The 20,082-nt window shown below is 39.0% G+C and overlaps 1 protein-coding gene across 6 annotated transcripts in view; it reads right to left on the minus strand.

Annotated features, from left to right (window-relative positions):
- Window positions 1-20,082, minus strand: part of LOC109428414 (calcium/calmodulin-dependent protein kinase type II alpha chain) — a 205,780-nt gene that overhangs the window by 13,134 nt on the left and 172,564 nt on the right. For all 6 annotated transcript variants that reach the window (XM_062844259.1, XM_062844262.1, XM_062844264.1 and 3 more), the window contains one exon: window positions 12,777-19,551. In XM_062844259.1, the coding sequence (XP_062700243.1) occupies window positions 17,610-19,082 (1,473 nt within the window). In that variant the 5' untranslated portion in view covers window positions 19,083-19,551 and the 3' untranslated portion in view covers window positions 12,777-17,609. The remainder of the gene's footprint in view (window positions 1-12,776; window positions 19,552-20,082) is intronic.

The raw sequence follows: 20,082 nt of genomic DNA on the forward strand, positions 1-20,082 counted from the left end.
TCCTGAATAGGTTTCCAATAGAACTTTCGCAGGATTTTCCAATGCAGCATCTACAGATTATCGAAATAAATCCTCGAAGAATTGTAGATGGAACTCCTGGAGAAATTTTCAAAGGAACTCCTGATGAGATTCCCAAAAGAACTTTTGGAGGAATCTGCGAAGGAATAGGAGTAATTTTAAAGAAACTACTGGAGTAATTCTTGAAGGAACTCCTCAAGAAATCCTTGAGGAAACTCTTGAAAAAATTTCCAAAAGAACTCATGCAGATATTCTCGAAGAAACTTCTGAAATATTTCTAAAAGAACTCCAGAATAAATTGTCGAAAAAGTTGAATAAAGAAATGCCGTTGTATTTTCTGCAAGGATCTCCTATGAACAATTCCCGAAGGAACTCCAGGAAAATTCCTGGAGGTATTTCTAAAGATATTTCGAGGAAAATTCAATGGAACATCTGGGAGAAATTTCCAAAGGAACTTTTACTGGAATCTTCCAAGGAACTTTTACTGGAATCTCCCAAAGAACTTCTGCGAAATTTCCAAGGAACTTCTGCAGTAGTTGTTGAAAGAAACCTTTCTACCCTTGCATTTTTTAAGAACTTTTGAAATATTTTTTAAAGGAACTTCTGAAATAATTGTTAAAGGAACTACTAGATAAATTCCTGAAAAAAACTTTTGAAAAAAATAAAAAAAAAACCTGAAAGAATTTCTTGAGGGACTTACTAAATAATTTTCCTAAAGACCTGTTGGAGAAAATTTCGAAGAATCTTAATGAAGAATTCGCGAAGGAACTGCTGGAGAAACTGCGATAGAAATCCTGGGGTATCTCGAATGGAACTCCTGGAGGAACTTCTAATACTCCTAAACAGAGGAAGTTCTAAGTGGATTCCCAATGGAGCTCCTGAAGGAATTAACGATAGTACTCCTGGAATACTTCCCGATGGAGCTTTTGGAGAAATTCCCGAATAAAATCCTGGGGGATGTTTCAAGGAAATTCTGAAGTTATTGTTGAAGTAACTACCGAAGAATCTCACAAATATGTTTTTGAAAAAAAAAACCTGAAACAACCCCTGGAGAAATTCTTCTAAATAAATGTTGAAGAAATTCTGGAAGAAACTCTTTAGAGAATTCCCGAAGCAATTGTTGGAGGAACCCCCAATGGAACTTCCAATAAAATTCCTAGAGGAATTTATTAAAGGAATTCCTGGAACAATTCCTTCCTCCTGAAAGGAGGACTTCCTTAAAGAATGCATAATAAAACTCTTGGGAAAATTCACAATGAAACTCCTACAGAAATTCCCTCTGGAAAAATTCTCTATGGAACTTCTGGAGGAATTCGCGATGGAACTGAACTCCTGGGGGATTTTTAAGAAACTTCTAAAGTAATTGTTGAAGGAACTACAGGATGAATGTCCGAAAAAAAAAACCCTCCAGTACAAAAATGAACACTGTTTTAGGCTGTTAAATATTTATCGCAGTTACGTCTTCACATTTGAAACAATTTGTGAAAGTTTCGTTATGATCGCAGAAGTGTTCAATTCAAGGCGATTTTTTGAAATTTCACATTGAAATCAAATTTAAAAACTTCAAAGTCTATTTTCTCAATGCCTACTTTTCACAGATGACTTGCGATTCATGGCAGCAAGTGTTTCCAATAATTCCAATAACTCCAATGGCGCTGTAGTCACTTTTTCTAATTAATTATAGTAATAACTTTAATTGTAATAATTTATTGTTTATAGGTGTCTATCTAATAGGGAACTGCATGAAATTCTCTCCTTCTCTTTCACTCTAACAGAAATCTTGTAAACAACAAGGCCACGAAACTTCAAAATCCCATACAAAATCAAAACAGTGCGGTGCCCTATAGAGGATCTTCTATTTTGGTTATTCAAAATTTATTTGACACTTCTAGTACCGCTAGTGACGCTGTAAAGGCGTGGCAAACTAGATGTTAGTCACACGAACAGTCGCGACAATGGACTTCTGTGGCTAGTTATTCTAATAATTCCTCCAAAGTTTTCTTCAGAAACTTCTCCTAAGATAGCTTCGGCAATATCTCCAATTTCAGAAATTCCTTCAAGGATTCATTAAGGCATTCGTCCACGGAATTATTCAAGCATCTCTATAGCAGGGTGTCCATCCATCCGGGAAATACGGGAAAAACCCGGGAATTCGAAACCACCGGGAAAAATACGGGAAAACACGGGAAATTGTAAAAGGCACCGGGAGAAATCTTTATGGTGTCTATCTGTACTTCATAAGTGTCAAGCAAGTCTTGAATAGAATGATAGCAACATTAACAGAGTTGCCGGTTGAATATGTTTTTTTTAGAAAGGCAGCCTCTCAGGAACTAGTTTCTGTTGGATAAATTCATGTAAAAGAAATCAGAATATACTTCTTAGGCGGAATTTTCAGATTTATGCAAGATTTCACGATGGACTTTTTGAGTCTTGATAGGAAAATCGGAATTACTGGCGAACTCAGTAAACCTGCAGAAGTTACTTACGGCGAAGAGATTTTCACGTTTGAAAAAAAAATGTGTCAGTTTCTGGAGGGATTCTGGTGACATTCTTAGTGGAACTCTTCATATATTTCTGCCAGATCCCTTAAACTTGATCCATTTGGTAGAATTCAAGGAGAAAATTATTGAAAAACAGTGATATTGTGCCTTTCCGCTTCTGTACAGAATTTTGGAGGAGCTTTAGGTAAAATTCAAAAAAATTCTGAAGAGTAAGTACAACACTGTAAATTACAGCGAATTTAAAAAAAAACTGCTCATGAAAGACTCTCTGATGGAATCACATAAGAAATTTCCTACAGATTTCCTTAGTATAGTAGTAGAATCCACAGAAGAATTTTCTATGGAATCTTTGAAGAAATGTTTCAAAATGTTACTTCCTGGAAGCATCACTCGGATCCCCGGAAGAGTATACAATAGAATCCCTGATATGTTTACGGCAATATTAGCCAAACGAAGCATTTTAAAAGAAGTTGTAGGTACAACTTTCATGATTTTTTTTGGCAGAACTCATGGAGTACTTCCTAAAGGAATAAATGTTGAATGTCCTCTAGATATTATTTAATATTGGAGAAGAACTCAAACGTTTTACTTCAAAATTCGGAGAAAATCGGTGTCAAAAGATTTTGGATTCAGTAAGTACAGTCCCGATTCGTTCGTTGGCGGCTCGTTAGATGGGCTGTCTCGATGGTTGAATGTTCGCTGGTTGGGGCAAACCCCAACTAAAAAGCACTGTCAATGTCAAAATCGATGTCAAAACGAGTTTGACGTCTGACCGCCGTCGCATCGTAGCTCCTATATACAGAACGTTTGTGCAAGTATGCGAGTGTTTCGTGACGTATTTCTCGTCACTTGCGTGTGTCTAGAGCATTTTGATCAGTTGTCAGTTGCCCCAACGAACGAACACGATTCGCTAATCGGGGCGCAGTCGTGACCCAACGAGCGAATTCTCACTGTAAATTGTTTAAAATGACGATGGAAGCAGAACAAAAAGTTAGATGGAGATTTTCACAAAATTTACACTCTGAAAAGTTTTCACGTCCGATTTACGTGAATTATCACGTAGCTCATCCTTATTCTTGAAACTTCCAAAGTTACGTGACTTTAGTCATTTTCACTCGATAACCATGTCGTATGCACTGCCTTGTTAGGTGATATCCACCTAATTTTCACGTAAACCGTTTTGATGCGTTTGTGTTAGTGTATTTCGACTTAGAAGTTTCCGCGAAACGAAAGTTACATGACTTTCACTGCCCCCACTCGCATAACAGTCCCATTTGCAAAAAGTAGGAATTGAGAAAACGGCATTTGAAGTTTGAAAACTTGTTTCCATATAAAACTTTGAAAAATTGCCAAAATTTGGAAAATATTTCGATCATCTCGAAACTTTCACAGATTGCTTTGCACATGAATATATAACTGTAATAGTAGTTTACGCAACAAGGTGCAGAATGAAGATTTTTACAGCACGAGTTGTACACTTATCCAACGAGGCTTGCCGAGTTGGATAAGTACGACGAGTGCTGTAAAAATCGAGTTCTGCACCGAGATGCGTACAACGTTTTTTGCAATTTCATAAATTACCACTTGAGGATAGTTTTTAACAAAACTTTTTCATCAAACTGCACACTGATGTTCATAGCCATGTTTAAGAAAGTCTGAGCATAGCAGGTTATATTGTGCAGTTGTCACAATTTTCCAAACCTGCGTCCAGAAAGCATCAAGAAGTTGATCAAAACTGAAAACAGTGCTGTAATGGTTCATCACGCAACGCAAATCAGTGCTGTAATGAACCATTACAGCACTGATAATTTGGTGTGGGAAAGTAGGCCTTTTCCTGTCAGATTTGCGTGAGGTAAAACAGCCTATTACGATGAGAAATTGCAAAAAAAATTACTACAAAGTTGTTCAGTTTTGTGTTACGTAACACAAAAATCCATGATGGGACTGTTATGCGGGTACTTTTGATATGGGACGCTCATAACTTGGTATTTTTTTCATACATTGACATAAAAATTCGTAATTTTTATTGTTGTTTTTGGAAGTAGGGTTTGGGACCATTTGGGCAGGAGCACCTATTTTGGGCACTTGCTGCTATAACTCAGTCAATTTCAAACCGATTGACTTGAATTTTGAAACATGACTAGCTACTGTGCCTAGCTGATCGTGTCTCAAAAATCAAGCCAATCGGTTCAAAATTGACTGAGTTACAGCAGCAAGTGCCCAAAATAGGTGCTCCTGCCCAAATGGTCCCAGACCCTACATAAAAAATGATGACTATTCATAACGTTAACTCAAAAGTGATGAAAAGTCAAATGGGACTGTTATGCGAGTGGGGGCAGTTCAGGTGTGAAAAAAACAATCCAATATGGCGTCCATAAGTAGGTTGGTGCGAGAACTACTTACTAGAGTTTCCGTGAAAGTTGCTGTAATGTAAGTATTGATTGAAAATTTGATTGTTTAAAGAAAAAGATAGTGATTAATTTTACGCAGTTGTGACTTTTTCTATTGTTAATAATTTCAGAGGTGAAATGGGCGTTATTAGCCTCGTGACGGTAGCGGAGGTCCAACAGAGGAGGTCAACGAGTGTTGGAAAAACGATTGGAGTTCGAAGATTTTGCTGCAACATCCTTAGATTTATTTGCAAATATGGAACTCTCCACTCTTAGAGGATCCGAAACGTATGTAGATGTTTTAATTATATATGTAAGTGTAAATTTATAAAGTACTCTAAAATAAACGAGCGATAAAGATTTTTCTTTGATTGTTACATATTAGTGCCAGCTTGTAGCGTATTTGAGGAAGCAAAAGATTTCAAATCCCTATAAAATGCAATGATGTATGTAATTAGTTTACGGTACGGTACAAACAATGTTTTTCTTTGCATTCTGTAAGGATTCAAATTCTCTTGCCTCTTTAAATACGTTGCAAGCTGGTGCGGCTGCTTTATTTTCATTCAAAAATAATGTATAAATTACGGGAAATTCGTGTAGAGCTAATCATGTTTTCACGTAAAAGTTACCTGAAGTTCCAGTGGCACTCACCCACATCCTTGGGGCAAGACACTGTGCTGGAGAGTACATTTTTCTTCACTGAGTTGCTCAGAATTTCTCCGGATTGCTCCCGTTTTACTTGAGTATTGTCTGATACTATCGCAAAAACAAAACAATATTGCCCGATATCCCGCTTTTCTTGCAGTTTTAGGGGTGTTTTTCGACAAATTTCGTCGATCATTGGTAAAAAGAGTTACTCAGAATTTCTCAGAGTTACTCTCGTTTGCACAGTGTCTTGCCCCTAGCCCACATCTCACGTTAGCGATACGTAAAACGCGAGTCAAATTTACCTGACTTATCACGTCGATTCGCGAAGCTCAAATTTGTCCAGCTACCTGATATTCCGGTGAAGGTGACGTGAAAAATATGGTGGACGAAAACTACATATCTTTTCACGTAAATCGGACGTGCAAATTCTTCAGAGTGTAGCAAATAATTGATAGGGGGATTAGGGGCATAATGGACACCCGGGGCGAAATGGACACCCGTGTTTTTGCCAAAACCGTTGACTATTATGTTAAACTTTCAATACATAAGTGTAAAGGAACAAGTCGTTGTTCTATTTTTCAAAAGTACCATTAATGTTCCTCCAAAATAACCAAAATATCATTCAAATTGAAATATGTTTTTCATATGGTGAAATTCTTATAATTTCGAAGCAACAGCAAATAAGGTATTACGAGTGTTTGAGTGTGTTCACCATAAAAACAAGTGAATTGTTACATTATCTACATGTATGCAAAGATTTAGCAATGAATAAAGTATTTAATTTTTGATCAGGATTTACTTACAATAGCAATTTTATTGTTCACTCAGCGAAAAAAACTAGCGAAATTCATCGAAATACCTTATGAAAATTTGCTATAACTAATTCTTATAGATGGCATAAGAATACCTTATGAAAATTGATCGTGCTTGCTATGACAAATTTCATAAGATAGACTTATGAAAAGAACAAAAAAATCTCAAAAAGCAGCAGACTGGATTCGATCCATGAACGTCGGGATCACCGAGCCCGTGCTTTATCCACACGGCTACCGACGCTTGAGAATACCAAGTTCCTAAACATGAATAAAAGCCAAATTGTGAGACGATTTTACGTCATAGAGTGACCTTATGAAATTCATCCGAATCATTATGAATTATTTAAAGGCCGTTTCATAAGTTGGGCCTTATGGAAATCTTAAGGTTATTGGGCTGAGTGTTGTAGTCGTTTCGGGGCGACATGGACACTGGCAATTACGAATGGATGTACGCGCATTGCATACTGTTAGGCGTTTTAGAGAGTTTGGAAAAAAATCAATCCAATTATTTTAGCCTAAAGTTTATTTAATAAACTTTTTGTTATGTAAACTCGTCTAAGATGAAGTATTATATCTGTGGTACTGATCTCCGTGGGCAAATTGCTTAATTGGTCGATATAACCTAAGAATTAGCTTAAAATATGCAGGGGTGTCCATTATGCGCCGATGGGTGTCTATTTCGCCCCGTACCTTTCCTGCCAGCCCTGAAAAACACACGGTTTACAATTCATTATTTCTTCACAATAAAGACATTCTACCTGCTGTAAATGATTGAAAGACGTAGGAAACAAGTTAAAGTTGTAAGTCAACAGATAATATAAAAAGTTTCACTCTGTTATACAAGCCTACCGTACTCATTTGCTTAGGGTGTCCATTATGCCCCTAATCCCCCTACATTAGTTTATAAAGACCAGGTTTACCAAAAATGTTTCGATATTTTTCTACCGAATTTTTTATGATATTCATCAAAAAATTCGTGAAAAAATCAGACACAGTGACATCAGTTTCAATAATATTTTCATATAGATTCCATTTCCTTGTTATAGAAAGGGCCTTTTCAACTAACTCTAATCCTAAATTTCGTGTAAGAAGGGGAAATTAACACCAGTGATTGTAGAGTTAGTAAGTTTTTTTTAATCATAATTTATGAAATCAGGAAATCTATAAGATTCGTATCAAGTTATAGACCAAATTAAAACTGTATATAAAAAAATACACTGAGGAGCGCCCTACTACAACAATAATTTGCGTTCATACATACTCTGGAAATTAGTTCATACCCGGGAAAAATCCGGGAATCGGAGAACTGAATTTGAATGGACACCCTGCTATAGGATCTCAACCAAAAAATCCGTCATGCATTATTCCATGTATTTTTACAGAAATTCCCCTAAAGATTTTCAAGGGTTGTTTTAACTATTCTACCAAAGATTGTCTCACTAATAACTCCAAGGATCCATTACGGGATGAAAGTATTCACATTCCTAAAATAATTCCTCCAAGTATTTCTGTAAAAATGCCTTCGAATCTTGTTTCAAACATTTTTTCAAGAATTCCATGGGGAATTCATCAAAGGTTTGCTTCAGAAATTCATCTGATGATTACTTATAGAACTCCTTCTTAAATAATTGCAAGAGTAATTCCTAAACTCCTTCACGAATTACTTTAAGAACTCTTGTAAGGATTCATCCTTGCATTAGTTCATTATTGTAGACTCTTCATGAGGATGGTTAGAACAATAATGATTTATTATTACGGCACATATGTCAATGACATATAACAAGACTACTATGATCAAATCTAAGATCCTACATCTTTCTCCCCTTTCATACTTTTTGCTTACAATTATTTAAATATACATTATGTAATGGCATATGGGAACATCTATGTGCCAAAGGCTTCCCTCTGGTCAGAGTATGAAATGCGTCGTTAAACAATTTTAGCAGCCTTCCAGTAAGATGATCGTATTCCGGTTCTTTGACCTTCCGGTTATTTCTGCCGAGGCCTCGATACTAGTCAATATCTGAAATGGCGGATAAAATGTAGAAGTGATCTGAACATAAACTTTTACGATACAAAAATAGAACCAGTGATGCACTCTTTCTCTTGACAAAGATTTTGATAAGATGTTAATCTTGATTTTTGAAAACATCATGTACTCATCCTTTTTTCCTTGGGGCTTCGATGCCTTGGTTTTACTTCTTCATCAAGCTTCGCTATCTGCTAATGATCAGAATTGATTCATCGAAGAAACAGAACTCCCTTATCCGATTTTACAAGCCTTGAATCTTTGCAAAATTATACTAATATTTGAATCAGCTTGGGTAGGTTGATAAATAGCGGCAATGTTTAAAACATAATTATGCTACTATATGATTTATTTTCCTACTTTGGTTTGAATTGATATTTTATATTATCAACTTTGTACGTACATCCTAATTTACAATTGGAAGCTTTTGAGAAACATATATAAGCACCCATGTAACCATTAGCACGATATTTCGCTTTTTTTTACAGAACTATTGCACGGCCTATCAGCCTTTTAAGAGCAATATATTGACACGCAAAGCGAAATAAGTACTTTGGGTAGAGCCAAGGTAGAGCTCATTAATAGTATTCCAAGCTGATAAAATTATAAGTTGCTATTTTGATACACCATATTAACATTTATTTTAAACAGTTATTGCACAAAGCCTAGTGTTTCAATTGAAAACTTTAAAAGAAAGCTCTTCAACTGTAGACAAAAGTGATCTCTATTCTACTATTCATGCAGCGTTAATCTGCTGACTGCTTTAAAGCTTTTATTACTCTTTTATAACTGTTGAACTATAACAAATTGGTTTTACACCATTTCAACTCAAACTGCAATACATATATATTTTTTAAATTAATGAGCAGCATACATTGAATAATGACAGTTTTAATCAAATTATTTGAATTATTTTTTTTATCATACTTTCCAAAAACTTCCAACTGTAACTATTTCTAAATTGCATATTTGCATGCATAGGTTTGATGTCGATCATTTCAAAACATTTCCTTTTATTATTTTAGTCTTCATAGGAATTTTGATGATAGAAGCCAAATCATCTCAGTTGTATCTCAACAAAGTATAGAAATACATAGTAAATCATCATGACCTTCTGAGAATGATATTTCAATCTCAAAGCGAATGAGATTTTCGCTAAGCAATACAAGCGTGTGTGGCAGACTAAAGTACAAGTACTGAATATTACTATGTAGAGCGATATTTACAGCTCGTTTTTATTTTTATTTATTTTTTTTCTACTGAACAAAGAGAAAAGTTGATTGAAAAATTTTTAAGGGTTTTGAGAGTTTTGAGGGCTGTTAATATACGTCAACTAATCTCCATAATAACCGAATCAATTATTTGATTGCTGTATAACATTTCTTACTTTTCAATCTTCCATCAACTTTTCTTATTCGGTCATTGATCACGTTTGTAATCTACATAATTTTACACTGCATAGTGATGAGAAACATCTCCAAACTTCTTCGAAAACTTGGATAAAATGGTTGAATCATTGTAATATGTGTAGTGTGACAAATTTATATTTTACTGCAATTAATAGAATTGAATTCACAATGCACAATTTCCGGGAGCAGAATTGTTCATAATATGTATAATATTATTTTTCCGGCTGAAATCCATTCAAAAAAAAATTCAGTCCTAGTTTTCAAACATTCCAATTTTAATCACTTCACTTTTCTAAAAGCTGAATCAAATTGATAAGAACACTTTTGAAGTTATAATTAGTAGATTTGCACAATCCCAAAACATTGTTGTTCTGCGTAGGCGTTGATTGACATAATCTATACTATTATGCTGTTATCAATAATTTCTAGCTAGACTAATATTCAAGAAAAAGTATAAATAACTCACCCTCCATTCCATGTTCTGTCAGCTCATTGTTATTTTTCTTACAGCCTTTAGATCAAGTCCAGTCTGCTATATTGTGACGACATGCTATTCCTTTTTCGTTAAATCATCAAATCCATAATGGTTCCTCTCTCCGATGATTCTAATATCGGCGTTGAATCCATTCGCTTCGGTCTTGACTTCGCTGCTATGCCTGTACTTCGGGTTTCCAATGTTCAATTCCACAAACAAAATTTCACGTAATGCTCACCATGCATAGTTTTGGTTGGGGGAATTAAACATACGTAAACCATCCCTAAACGTACCAGGACTTTTCCTGAGTCATTTCACGAATTGACCTAGCTTGTGCTTTCGTGGTTGTCCATTGAAAATTCTATAATTATCCATTGAGAATCATACCGCCAGATTTGGCCCGGCGTACTTCATCCTTTTGTCTGGGTTCCACTATCATATATTAGTGTACTCCATCCCAACAACAAGGTTCCGTCTTTGATTCTACTTTAGGTAGAACTGCGTACTTCATCCCAATTCATTTGGGTTCCGCCGATCAGTGGATTCATCCCTCGAGGATCGCCTCTGGGTCCATTTTATTTAGCGTACTATCATCCCATATCATGGGTTCCGCATAACCTGTGAGCTTCATCCCTCAAGGATCGCCTCTGGGACTCACGTTAACTCCGTTGCTCTGGGTGCATCATCCCTAAGATTCCGGGTTTTATAACTGATTGAAGTTCTCACTCAGTGAAGGGACCTCTTTCAAGCTATAAAATGCATCCCTAAGAATCCGGGTCCCATTTTCAGAATGGTTGCAATCATCCCTGAGAGCATCCGGGACCATTTTACTTGCTCCGGGACCAGACCTTTTCAAATTGGTTCCATCCCTAAGATTCTGGGATTTACGTGAGAAACGAGTAATCGCTCAGCGAAATGACTCTTACTCATAGTAAACTTCATCCCTGAGAATCCGGGCCAATTTTAAGGATCACTGGCATCATCCCTAAGAGCAATCCATTGCACTTATACTTACAAACCAATAAACTTTGTTTTGAAGAGACAATCTTGAGCACAATTTCAGATCTAGATAATTCTTTTGCCTTTCTTCCTGCTTGCTGTCGTTGCAAATTTATCCTCGTCGCCAAATGTAGACTCTTCATGAGGATGGTTAGAACAATAATGATTTATTATTACGGCACATATGTCAATTACATATAACAAGACTACTATGATCAAATCTAAGATCCTACAATTATTTCTTATGATTTTTTCCAAGCATTCTTCCCAGTATTCCTCCGAAAATTCTTTAAGAAATTGCTCCACAAATGTATTTGGTAATTCTTGTTAACGATTCCTTTGGGAATTCATCCCAGAATTCCTTCAAATGTTGTTTTAAACATTTCTCCACATGAATTCTGTTGAGATTTCTTCAAAGTTCTGCTTCGAAGTTCTTCGAAGGATTCATTCAGGAACTCCTCCAAGAATTCCATCTGAATTTATTTCAATCATTTCATCAATTGTGCATATCGTTTCTGCTGGAATTCATGCAATGTTTCCTCCAGACATTTCACCGAGGAATCCTTCAGAAATCCTTCATTCCAAAGATTCATTCCAGAATTACTTGCGATGGTTCTTCCAGGAACTAAAAAGGTGCCATCAAGGATCCTCCCAAGGATCTTTCAGCAATTTATACAAAGATTCTATCAAAATTCTTGCAAAAATACCTTGGAGAATCGTCCAAAGGTTCGTTCCTGAGTTCATCCAAGGGTGGCTTTAAGAATTAATTTTGAAATTCCTCCAATGCTTCCTTCGTGAATTTCTTCAAGTATTTTATTTTTCAAGAATTTGTGCAGTCATGGTGGAATTGCATATCACACTTACCACTACTGCGCTGATTCGACATATTTTCAATTAGTAAATGATTACGCGTTTCCCCGTTGGATCGCTTTTACCCTTTTTTTTTGGCTCATTATCGATCAGAGGTACTAATTCAATTTCTCAATTTCCCCACGCACATATCTCAAAATTAACCGCTCTAATCTCGACCGAAACGATGCCAAAATAAATCATCCGAATCAATCCACATCAATAACTCCCATCTTTTATTCCTACCGCCAAGGTTATCCACCCATTCATTCGCATCCAATCAATAACGGTGTACACTCAGAAATAAAAGTATACACGGAATTACTATTATTTATGCATTTTGTATCCGCATCTCTCTCACTCTCTTTCTGTTTTCATGCTATCTGCCGTTTAGCCTGGGTTGAAGCGAAGTGATTTGTCAACCCAGACGAAGCAGCGGATAGCATGAAAACAGAAAGAGAGTGAGAGAGATGCGGATACAAAATGCATAAATAATAGTAATTCCGTGTATACTTTTATTTCTGAGTGTATATCATTCATCCGATACATCCTTCTCTGTACACGTGTTCGATTGAATGACCAGACCACCTTTCCTGTTCGGCAAAATCCCCAACCTAATTCTAGAGAGTGAAAAGGTACTTACCGTTATATGTTCTGTTAGGCCTTGGTGTCTTCCGCTGCCGCGCTTCTTCTCCAGTGTCCAGGTTAATTCGCCCTCCCCCGAACCGAAGTGGTCCGATCCGAAGAAGATTGATTTCCATTTTCACTTTCGTCGGCTCTCGTTAATCATCCTCAATCTCCGTGCCGCGTGCCGCGGTTCGCTTGTTCAGTTTCTTCAGATACTCAACCGGAGCTTCTTCACCGTTGTTATGCATTCCAACGCACTCAGTAGGCGGAGGAGATAGGAAAAAAAACTTTTCACGACCGTAAGCAACTTTTGAAAAGACCCAGTTAACTTTCCGGATCGTCCTTTTGTCACGGTTCCATGTTCTGGTGGACGCAGTTCGGTCGGATGCCCGCGAGGTTAATAATCGATTTTTGTGCCGTGCCGAGGATTCTCCCTTTCTCCGTAGTAAGTTTCCACGAGCTTTGAAGTCATCGTTTCCTATCTTCACGTTGATTCCGAAAAAAAAAAATATCGCTTTTTTGTTCTACTCGCGCAAATCGATTTGGCCGCTGGCGATGCGGCAAGATGGTGAGCCCAGGTCAAAAGAGTCGCTTCTTCTATCTGACCCCTATGGGGTCATATCGACGTTACTTTGATGACTCTTTGTTTCCTCGATTTAATGTCTACAATCGTGGTCGTTAGTGCAAAAACGGGGGGTTCGTTTTTCGGAGGGGACAGGGATCAATGAGATCACAACATTTTTGTATTAAAATTTCTTGAATAATCATTCCGTTGCTAATAATTGTCAAGATCGTGAAGCTGGCCAACCAAGCGATCAGAAAAGCGCCACGAAAGAGTCGTTCCTACCTTCTGCAGAAAAGGTCTGTACAAAAGGTAGGAACGCACACCAACGTTTAACCGTTCTGATCTCGTCTGCCACTGTTTTGATAAGATTCATAAAATAAAGGAAATACGCAATCCTAACCTTTCTTTGCCGCGTAAAGTTTCTAGTGCACATGCTACCGTATCATTTGACGAATTTCTCTAGTTTCTTCTTTTGGTCAACAAGCCGAGATAATCGAGCTTTCGCTTAAGTTTGCTTTTTGGTTCATTGGTTGCATGAAAACCGATTTAGCTAGTCATTCTACATGTCTACAAGTTTTCATTTGTTTCACCGTGCAAGGGCGTGTGTATGTGTCTGCGAACGGTGGTATTGGTGAGTGCGACTATGCCAATGAATGAAGAATGATTCGATGTGAATGTGAGTGAGTGAGTGAGTGTGATCTTGTTTTGATAGCCATGTGTGTGAAAGTGAGAGAAAAAAGATCCGACGACGAGAGTTACACTTTCTATTCCTACTCGATTGACCACCTTTCTTTACTACGCGGTTTGGTACTATTCTTCTGCTCAAATTAGCTTCGTGTTTTTTTTTTCGTGTGGCTTGGTGATAATCATATGTTACAATTATGCGCGTAAATAGTGTTGGGTTTTGTTTGCTTTCAATATTATCCTTCATTTTTATGTATTTATAAACGTTTTCTATCTAATATGGCGACGATGTCTGCTTGTAAGTAGTAATAGTAGTAGTTGTAGCTTAAGATGCGATGTTTATCATCCATTTCGTCTTTTGTTCTTTTTTGCACACATTCTTATCTTCGTGTTCGTGTTGTGATTGTGTGGGCGTCTCTTTTTTTTTTTTCTTTCTGTGTGAATGTGAGTTTTGTGTCTGCTGTGCCGTTATGGTTGCTGCTGACAGTGGGTTTATTAGGCTTACGCTCACCTGACTTGACATTTCTCACTCTCTCTCTTTCTCTTTTTCTCGCGTCACGTGCTCTACTTGTGTCTTACACCACAGCAGCAAACGTTTCCTTTGTTTCTTGTCTAAAGTGTTCCTGTTTTTATTTTCTTCCAAGTAGCACAGCACTAACGATTAGTTTAATACGTTTTCAATAGATTTCTATGGTTTCCGTTACTTGTTGTTGTTTGCCTCTCTGTTGTTCAATTTTATCTACTAGTAGTTGCTTTTTTCTCAGTTTTACCTAAGATTGGATTTTATCCTTACAAGTTTTTATTTTTAAATGTTCTAGAGAGCATTTTCTTAAGTTAGCGTTTGTTTTTTTAAGTACCCATTGTTTTTACTTTGTTTTAAAGTTTTCACGTCACTTGATGATTGGTTTTTGCTTGTTTTGCTTTAAATACTTGGTTTGTTTGAACATGAATTATAGAGAGAAATTTAAGAAATATTGAATTTTTTGTTACTTTTTTTTCTTGGGGAGAATAAACGGGAGAGATACGAAAACTGCCACTGCGTGTAAGTTGATTTGTTTGAGTTTATATTTAGGTTGGTATCATAAAAAAATGCTTCGACACGATTAACCACCTTAGTTTCCTAGCCACGTTTGCTTGTTTCGCGTTTTATGTTTTGTTGAGAGATGAGTTTTTCTGATTTATTTGATGATAATTCTAATTATTTCAATGAGTTTTCAAAGAAAATTAATGCCACGTGGAAATGTATTCATGACGACCGTTGCCAAGAAGGGTGCACCATTATAGGGTCAAAATTACCAATTTAGAAGAAATTGTTTAGTCAAAACTGTTGAATGCACAATCACATAGTGCTGCCTTCAAGGTAGCCATATCAAACTGTATAACCAACATACATGGCGACCGTGACTTCGTTGTTTCACAAAATAGAATCTTTTTTCGGTTTACGGTTAAAATATGGAATATGTGGTCTAGTTTTTTCGACTACTTTTTTATAAAGCTTTTTGTTGAACTAACAATTTAGGCTTCTTCAAAGCACCAAGCTACAGATAGTTGCGAGGAGCATCTTAGGCAGCTTCCAAGCTGTGGAGCGTACAATGCCGGAAGTTCAGTGTAAAGTTCAATCAAGTTTAATGTGAGCATCCTAAACAGCTTGAAAGCTGTTTAGGATGCTCCTCCTAGCTTCATGCAGTTTCGTAAGCAGTCTGAAAGTTTGGTTCTGAACTTTAACTGAACTTTGTGGAACTTGAAAGTGTATTTTGTTTTGGTAAGCGAAACTTTGGTTACTTGGGAACAGGGGTGGGATCATTCATTTGCAAAGAGTTACATTCACTTGCTACTATCTCAGTTCAGAAGCATGCTATCAAAAAACCTTGTAGTCACAGGTAAACAGACGTAACACCTTGAACGATTTTCATGGGAATCCATCGGCCAGTTCACACTACCATCACCTGGTGGAAAAGTTGCACGAATCACTGTGTTGTGCAATATCGTCAACAGAAGGCGCTAGTGTGAAACGTCAAACGCATAGAAAAACGATGCGCGCGCCATTGGTTGTGAAAGGCACAACTATGAAAATTTAAAATGATCGTTAAAAGCGTGGTCGATGAAAATTTTGCAAGTGTTACGTCTGTTTGTCTGTGTTGTAGTTTTATCTGAAAGTTTGCCGAATAACATTAGGGTCGCACACGCATACCGAAGTCGTGAGCGAGCTGTGAAGATAACTCTCCACGCCGTGAATGTAAATTACATTCACGCAGTGGAGAGTTGCGCTTGCTGCCTTCTGTAGCCTTCAATATTGATGCTACGCTAGTATTGTGGATTTACCGGCTACTTGTGTTCTACTGGTCGCTTCAGTATGGCCTCCAAAGTAGCCGTTTTTTAAAAAGAGTAACTTAAACATGTTTTTAAACATTTTTATTGTATGCGCTATTTCTCTTTGCCACTAGCTATTCAGCGACATTCATTTTTTGACAATCAAGTTGATTTTTATATGAAAACGGCTACTTTGTAACGGCCACTCAAGTAACCGGTAGAATACAAGTAGCCGGTAAATCCACAATACATTGTTCTACAGCAAGTGAATGTAAGTGATTGCACATGAATGATCCCATCCCTGCTTGGGAATATTATTGCTTATTTAGTTCACCATTGCACTATCGCACTTGTTTTCAGGAGTGCGATAACGTCAATAAAAGTACGCGATTGCATTAAATCAACTCGGTATCTCCAGAGAACTCGATTTGATGCAATGTTTTTGTACTTACGAAGACTAAGGGCGCAGTCCAGTGCAGAACTAAATGCGCAATAATGATTCTACATGAAATTTTAATACCTCTTCTAGAACACTTAAGGATTCTGGAGTTCGATTGAGCTAGATCAAAAGTTTGCTGTTTTTTTAATAGAAAAAAGTTAAAAAATCTGGCCAGCTGTTCCGTTTGTCCTATGACCCTTACCTTCATTGCATTCCCGACCCTTGTTCCCTTGGCAACGGCCTAACTTTGCTTTTCTTCTGGTTGTCCCACATTTTCGCCACGCTTCCATATCCCAGATGCCGATTGTGTTGATGACTCTTTGTGGCTAAATAACTGATTCTTTTAGTTTGGTTTCTCAAAAACGATTTTTTTTGTATTTTCCGTGTTTTTCTCTACCATTAATGTAAACAAAACAACACCGGTTTCTTCTCTCGATTTCCATCAAACCCAAAATGTGACTAACCATTTGCACCATTTGTTTTTCTTGTTTACGCGATTTGCTGAACCCTTATCTTCGTCTCGAGTCATTTCGACGTCCCCCTCCCATCGAATCGAGTTTTCCTAAATCCTATACAATTTAAGACTTTTTTTCATATTCTTTAGCTACGTTTTGCTCCATGGATTTCCAGTGATTTCACTTGTGTGTGTATGTGTGTTTGTGTTTGCTCACGCGCTCTCTCGCTCTCGCCATCTCGTTCTCTGATGCGTTTTTTTTTCTCTTTCTCTCTCAGCGAAATTCTATTTGGCCGCACCCCCTTCCGCCGATTCTACATTGGCCGGCGTTGTTGGTGCAGGTGGCGATGATCGGCGGGGACCGATGCCGCCGCCGCCGTTATTTGGCCGCCCTTGTTTACTTGTGATTGACAAAGTCGTACTGCGTCGCAGTGTTGCTGAAGCTTCCGTTGCGGCTACCGTGGAAGTGCACATTCTGCCACTTGTTGTCCTTTTTGTGCCATACCCGGGTTTCCTCGGTTTGCACCGTGTGCGGGTGTCCCTGCTTGTCGACGTACTGCGTTAGCCGGACGTACGCGATGCAGGCCGTGTCCTCGCCGAAGATGTGCACGTGCGGGTTCAGGATCGTCGTATTGATGGCCTTATTGCTCTTGCCGAGCACATTCTCAAAGTTAAACTTGTGAAAGTCCATGCCCTCGATCAGGTTGCCCAGGGCTTCCGGCTCGAACGAGGTCAGATGCGGATCGCAGATTTTGGTGTAGGTTTCGAAGTCTCCGTTGTTGATGGCTTCGATCAGCTGCTCGGTGATCTTGATAATCTCCTGCCGGCGGGCCTTGCAGTCATCGTCCTCGACCGTGGTCGAGGAAGAGTCGGTAGATTCTTTCACTTGCGAACCGTCGCCCTTTTTGGCCATTATGCTCTTGCTGGAGAAGTTCCGGGTGGCGAGCATCGTAGTGAGGATGGCACCTTTGAGCTTGCGCCGGGCGTTGAACTTCTTCAAGCAGTCTACGGTCTCCTGTCGGTGCACAACCGATGCGACGCGTTCGCGCTGGCAGATCCAAGGGTGTTTGAGGGCTTCGGCTGCCGTAATCCGTTTGTACGGGTTAACTGTTAACATTTGGTTGATTAGGTTTTTCGCTTCCGGCGTTACGGTATCCCACTCGGGTGACGGGTAATCGTACGTTCCGGCCTTGATCTGCACGTACAATCGGTGCTGATCTTCGTCCCAGAACGGCGGATAACCAACTAGCAGAATGTAAAGGATAACACCGCAAGCCCAAATGTCGACCGCTTTCCCGTATGGCTCCTTCTTCAGCACTTCTGGCGAGAGGTAACCGGGCGTTCCGGCAAAACCGAACCATGCCTGTTGGTCTCCTTGGACTTCGATCGCTAGACCGAAATCGGCCAACTTGACGGCTGCACCCTTGGCCTTACTAGCTAGCAGTAGATTCTCCGGCTTCAGATCCCGATGCACGACCCCATTCTGATGGCAGTGATTTACTGATTCCAGGATCTGCTGTATACAGTGCGACGCGTCGGCTTCTGAATAGAACTCCCGGGCAACGATATCCTCAAACAGCTCACCACCGGTCACCAGATCGAACACTAGATAGTGGTAGTTCTCCTCCTGAATGCTGTCGTGCAGTCTCACTATGTTAGGGTGTTGCAGTTTGCGGCATATCCGGGCTTCCCGTTCCAACTTCTGAAAGTCCCGGGACGTTAGCTTCTTTGTGTTGATGATTTTGGCCGCAAACTCGAATCCCGTTGATTTCTGTACGCATCGTTTCACAATCGAGAATGCACCCTTTCCTAGTTCCTCCTTTATCTCATAGTTGTCCGAAAACCGGGTACAAGCTGGCTGGGCAGCCATGTCGTTCACTAGGCTGGCGAGAATTTTGCCGTCCAATTACTAATCGAACCACCGCCGAAGAAACACACAAACGTAACAAGCAACCTTTAAATAACAGAAAAAAAAAATCCAATCACCCACTAATCACGTTTCACGTACTTCAAGTCGCGTCTCGATCCGTGGTGGAGTTACGAAACCCCTTTCTCGCGCGCGCTCAAAGTCACGAACCACTTGTGATGGGATGATGCCCGCGCGCGTACACGTGTGCAATTCTTTTGTTCCGTTAGCGATGGGCGGCGATGAGTTAATCGATGCCGGGCGTCACCTACGTTGCTATCGTGGTGGTCGTCGCAGTAGTCGTGGGAAGCGCAGCAAGCCTTGTTGAGGTTGTTACAGCATTTCTCATATTTCCCCCACGACCGGGCGCTAATGCATTGGGCGGGTTCCGTAGCCGTAGAGCACGACTCGTCCGGCAGTGGCCGTTTCCGTCCTGTGGGAGAGAAAAGCGGAAACAGACGAGAAATTAGATATCTTTTCATGGGCGGGATTTGGACGGTTGCGATTTCGATTTCGTGTTAATGCTTAGTCTCTTCTTTATTATCAGGCTACAAACAATATGATTATGGGGATTTACTGTAAATTGAGTTTCGTTGAGCCAATCATCCAACGGTTCGATGGAGGGCGGGGAAGCTGATCCACTCGCAGGTCGATTGGCAGAGTGAGTATTTTCCGAGAAAGGTGCGGTATCTTTGAATTGGACCCTTCTACTACTGTGTATTACTATCAGCCAAGGCAAGGCAGTGTGCTCTATTGAGCCGAGGAGTCGAGTGTCGAGAGTGAGAAAGATAATCCTATTTTTATTGAGCTTTCCGGTGTGGCGTTTTATTCCGCTACCCGTGGGATCAGTGTTCGAAAGTGCGAGTGGGCACCGGCTTGTAGGAACGTGACTCTACAGAGCCATGCCAGCTGGTCTGAATTGATCCTGATTGAAAGATGCTTTTGTATGGCGAGGAGCTTAGGG

Source organism: Aedes albopictus, chromosome 1 (assembly GCF_035046485.1).
Source record: "Aedes albopictus strain Foshan chromosome 1, AalbF5, whole genome shotgun sequence".
Lineage (NCBI taxonomy): Eukaryota > Metazoa > Arthropoda > Insecta > Diptera > Culicidae > Aedes > Aedes albopictus.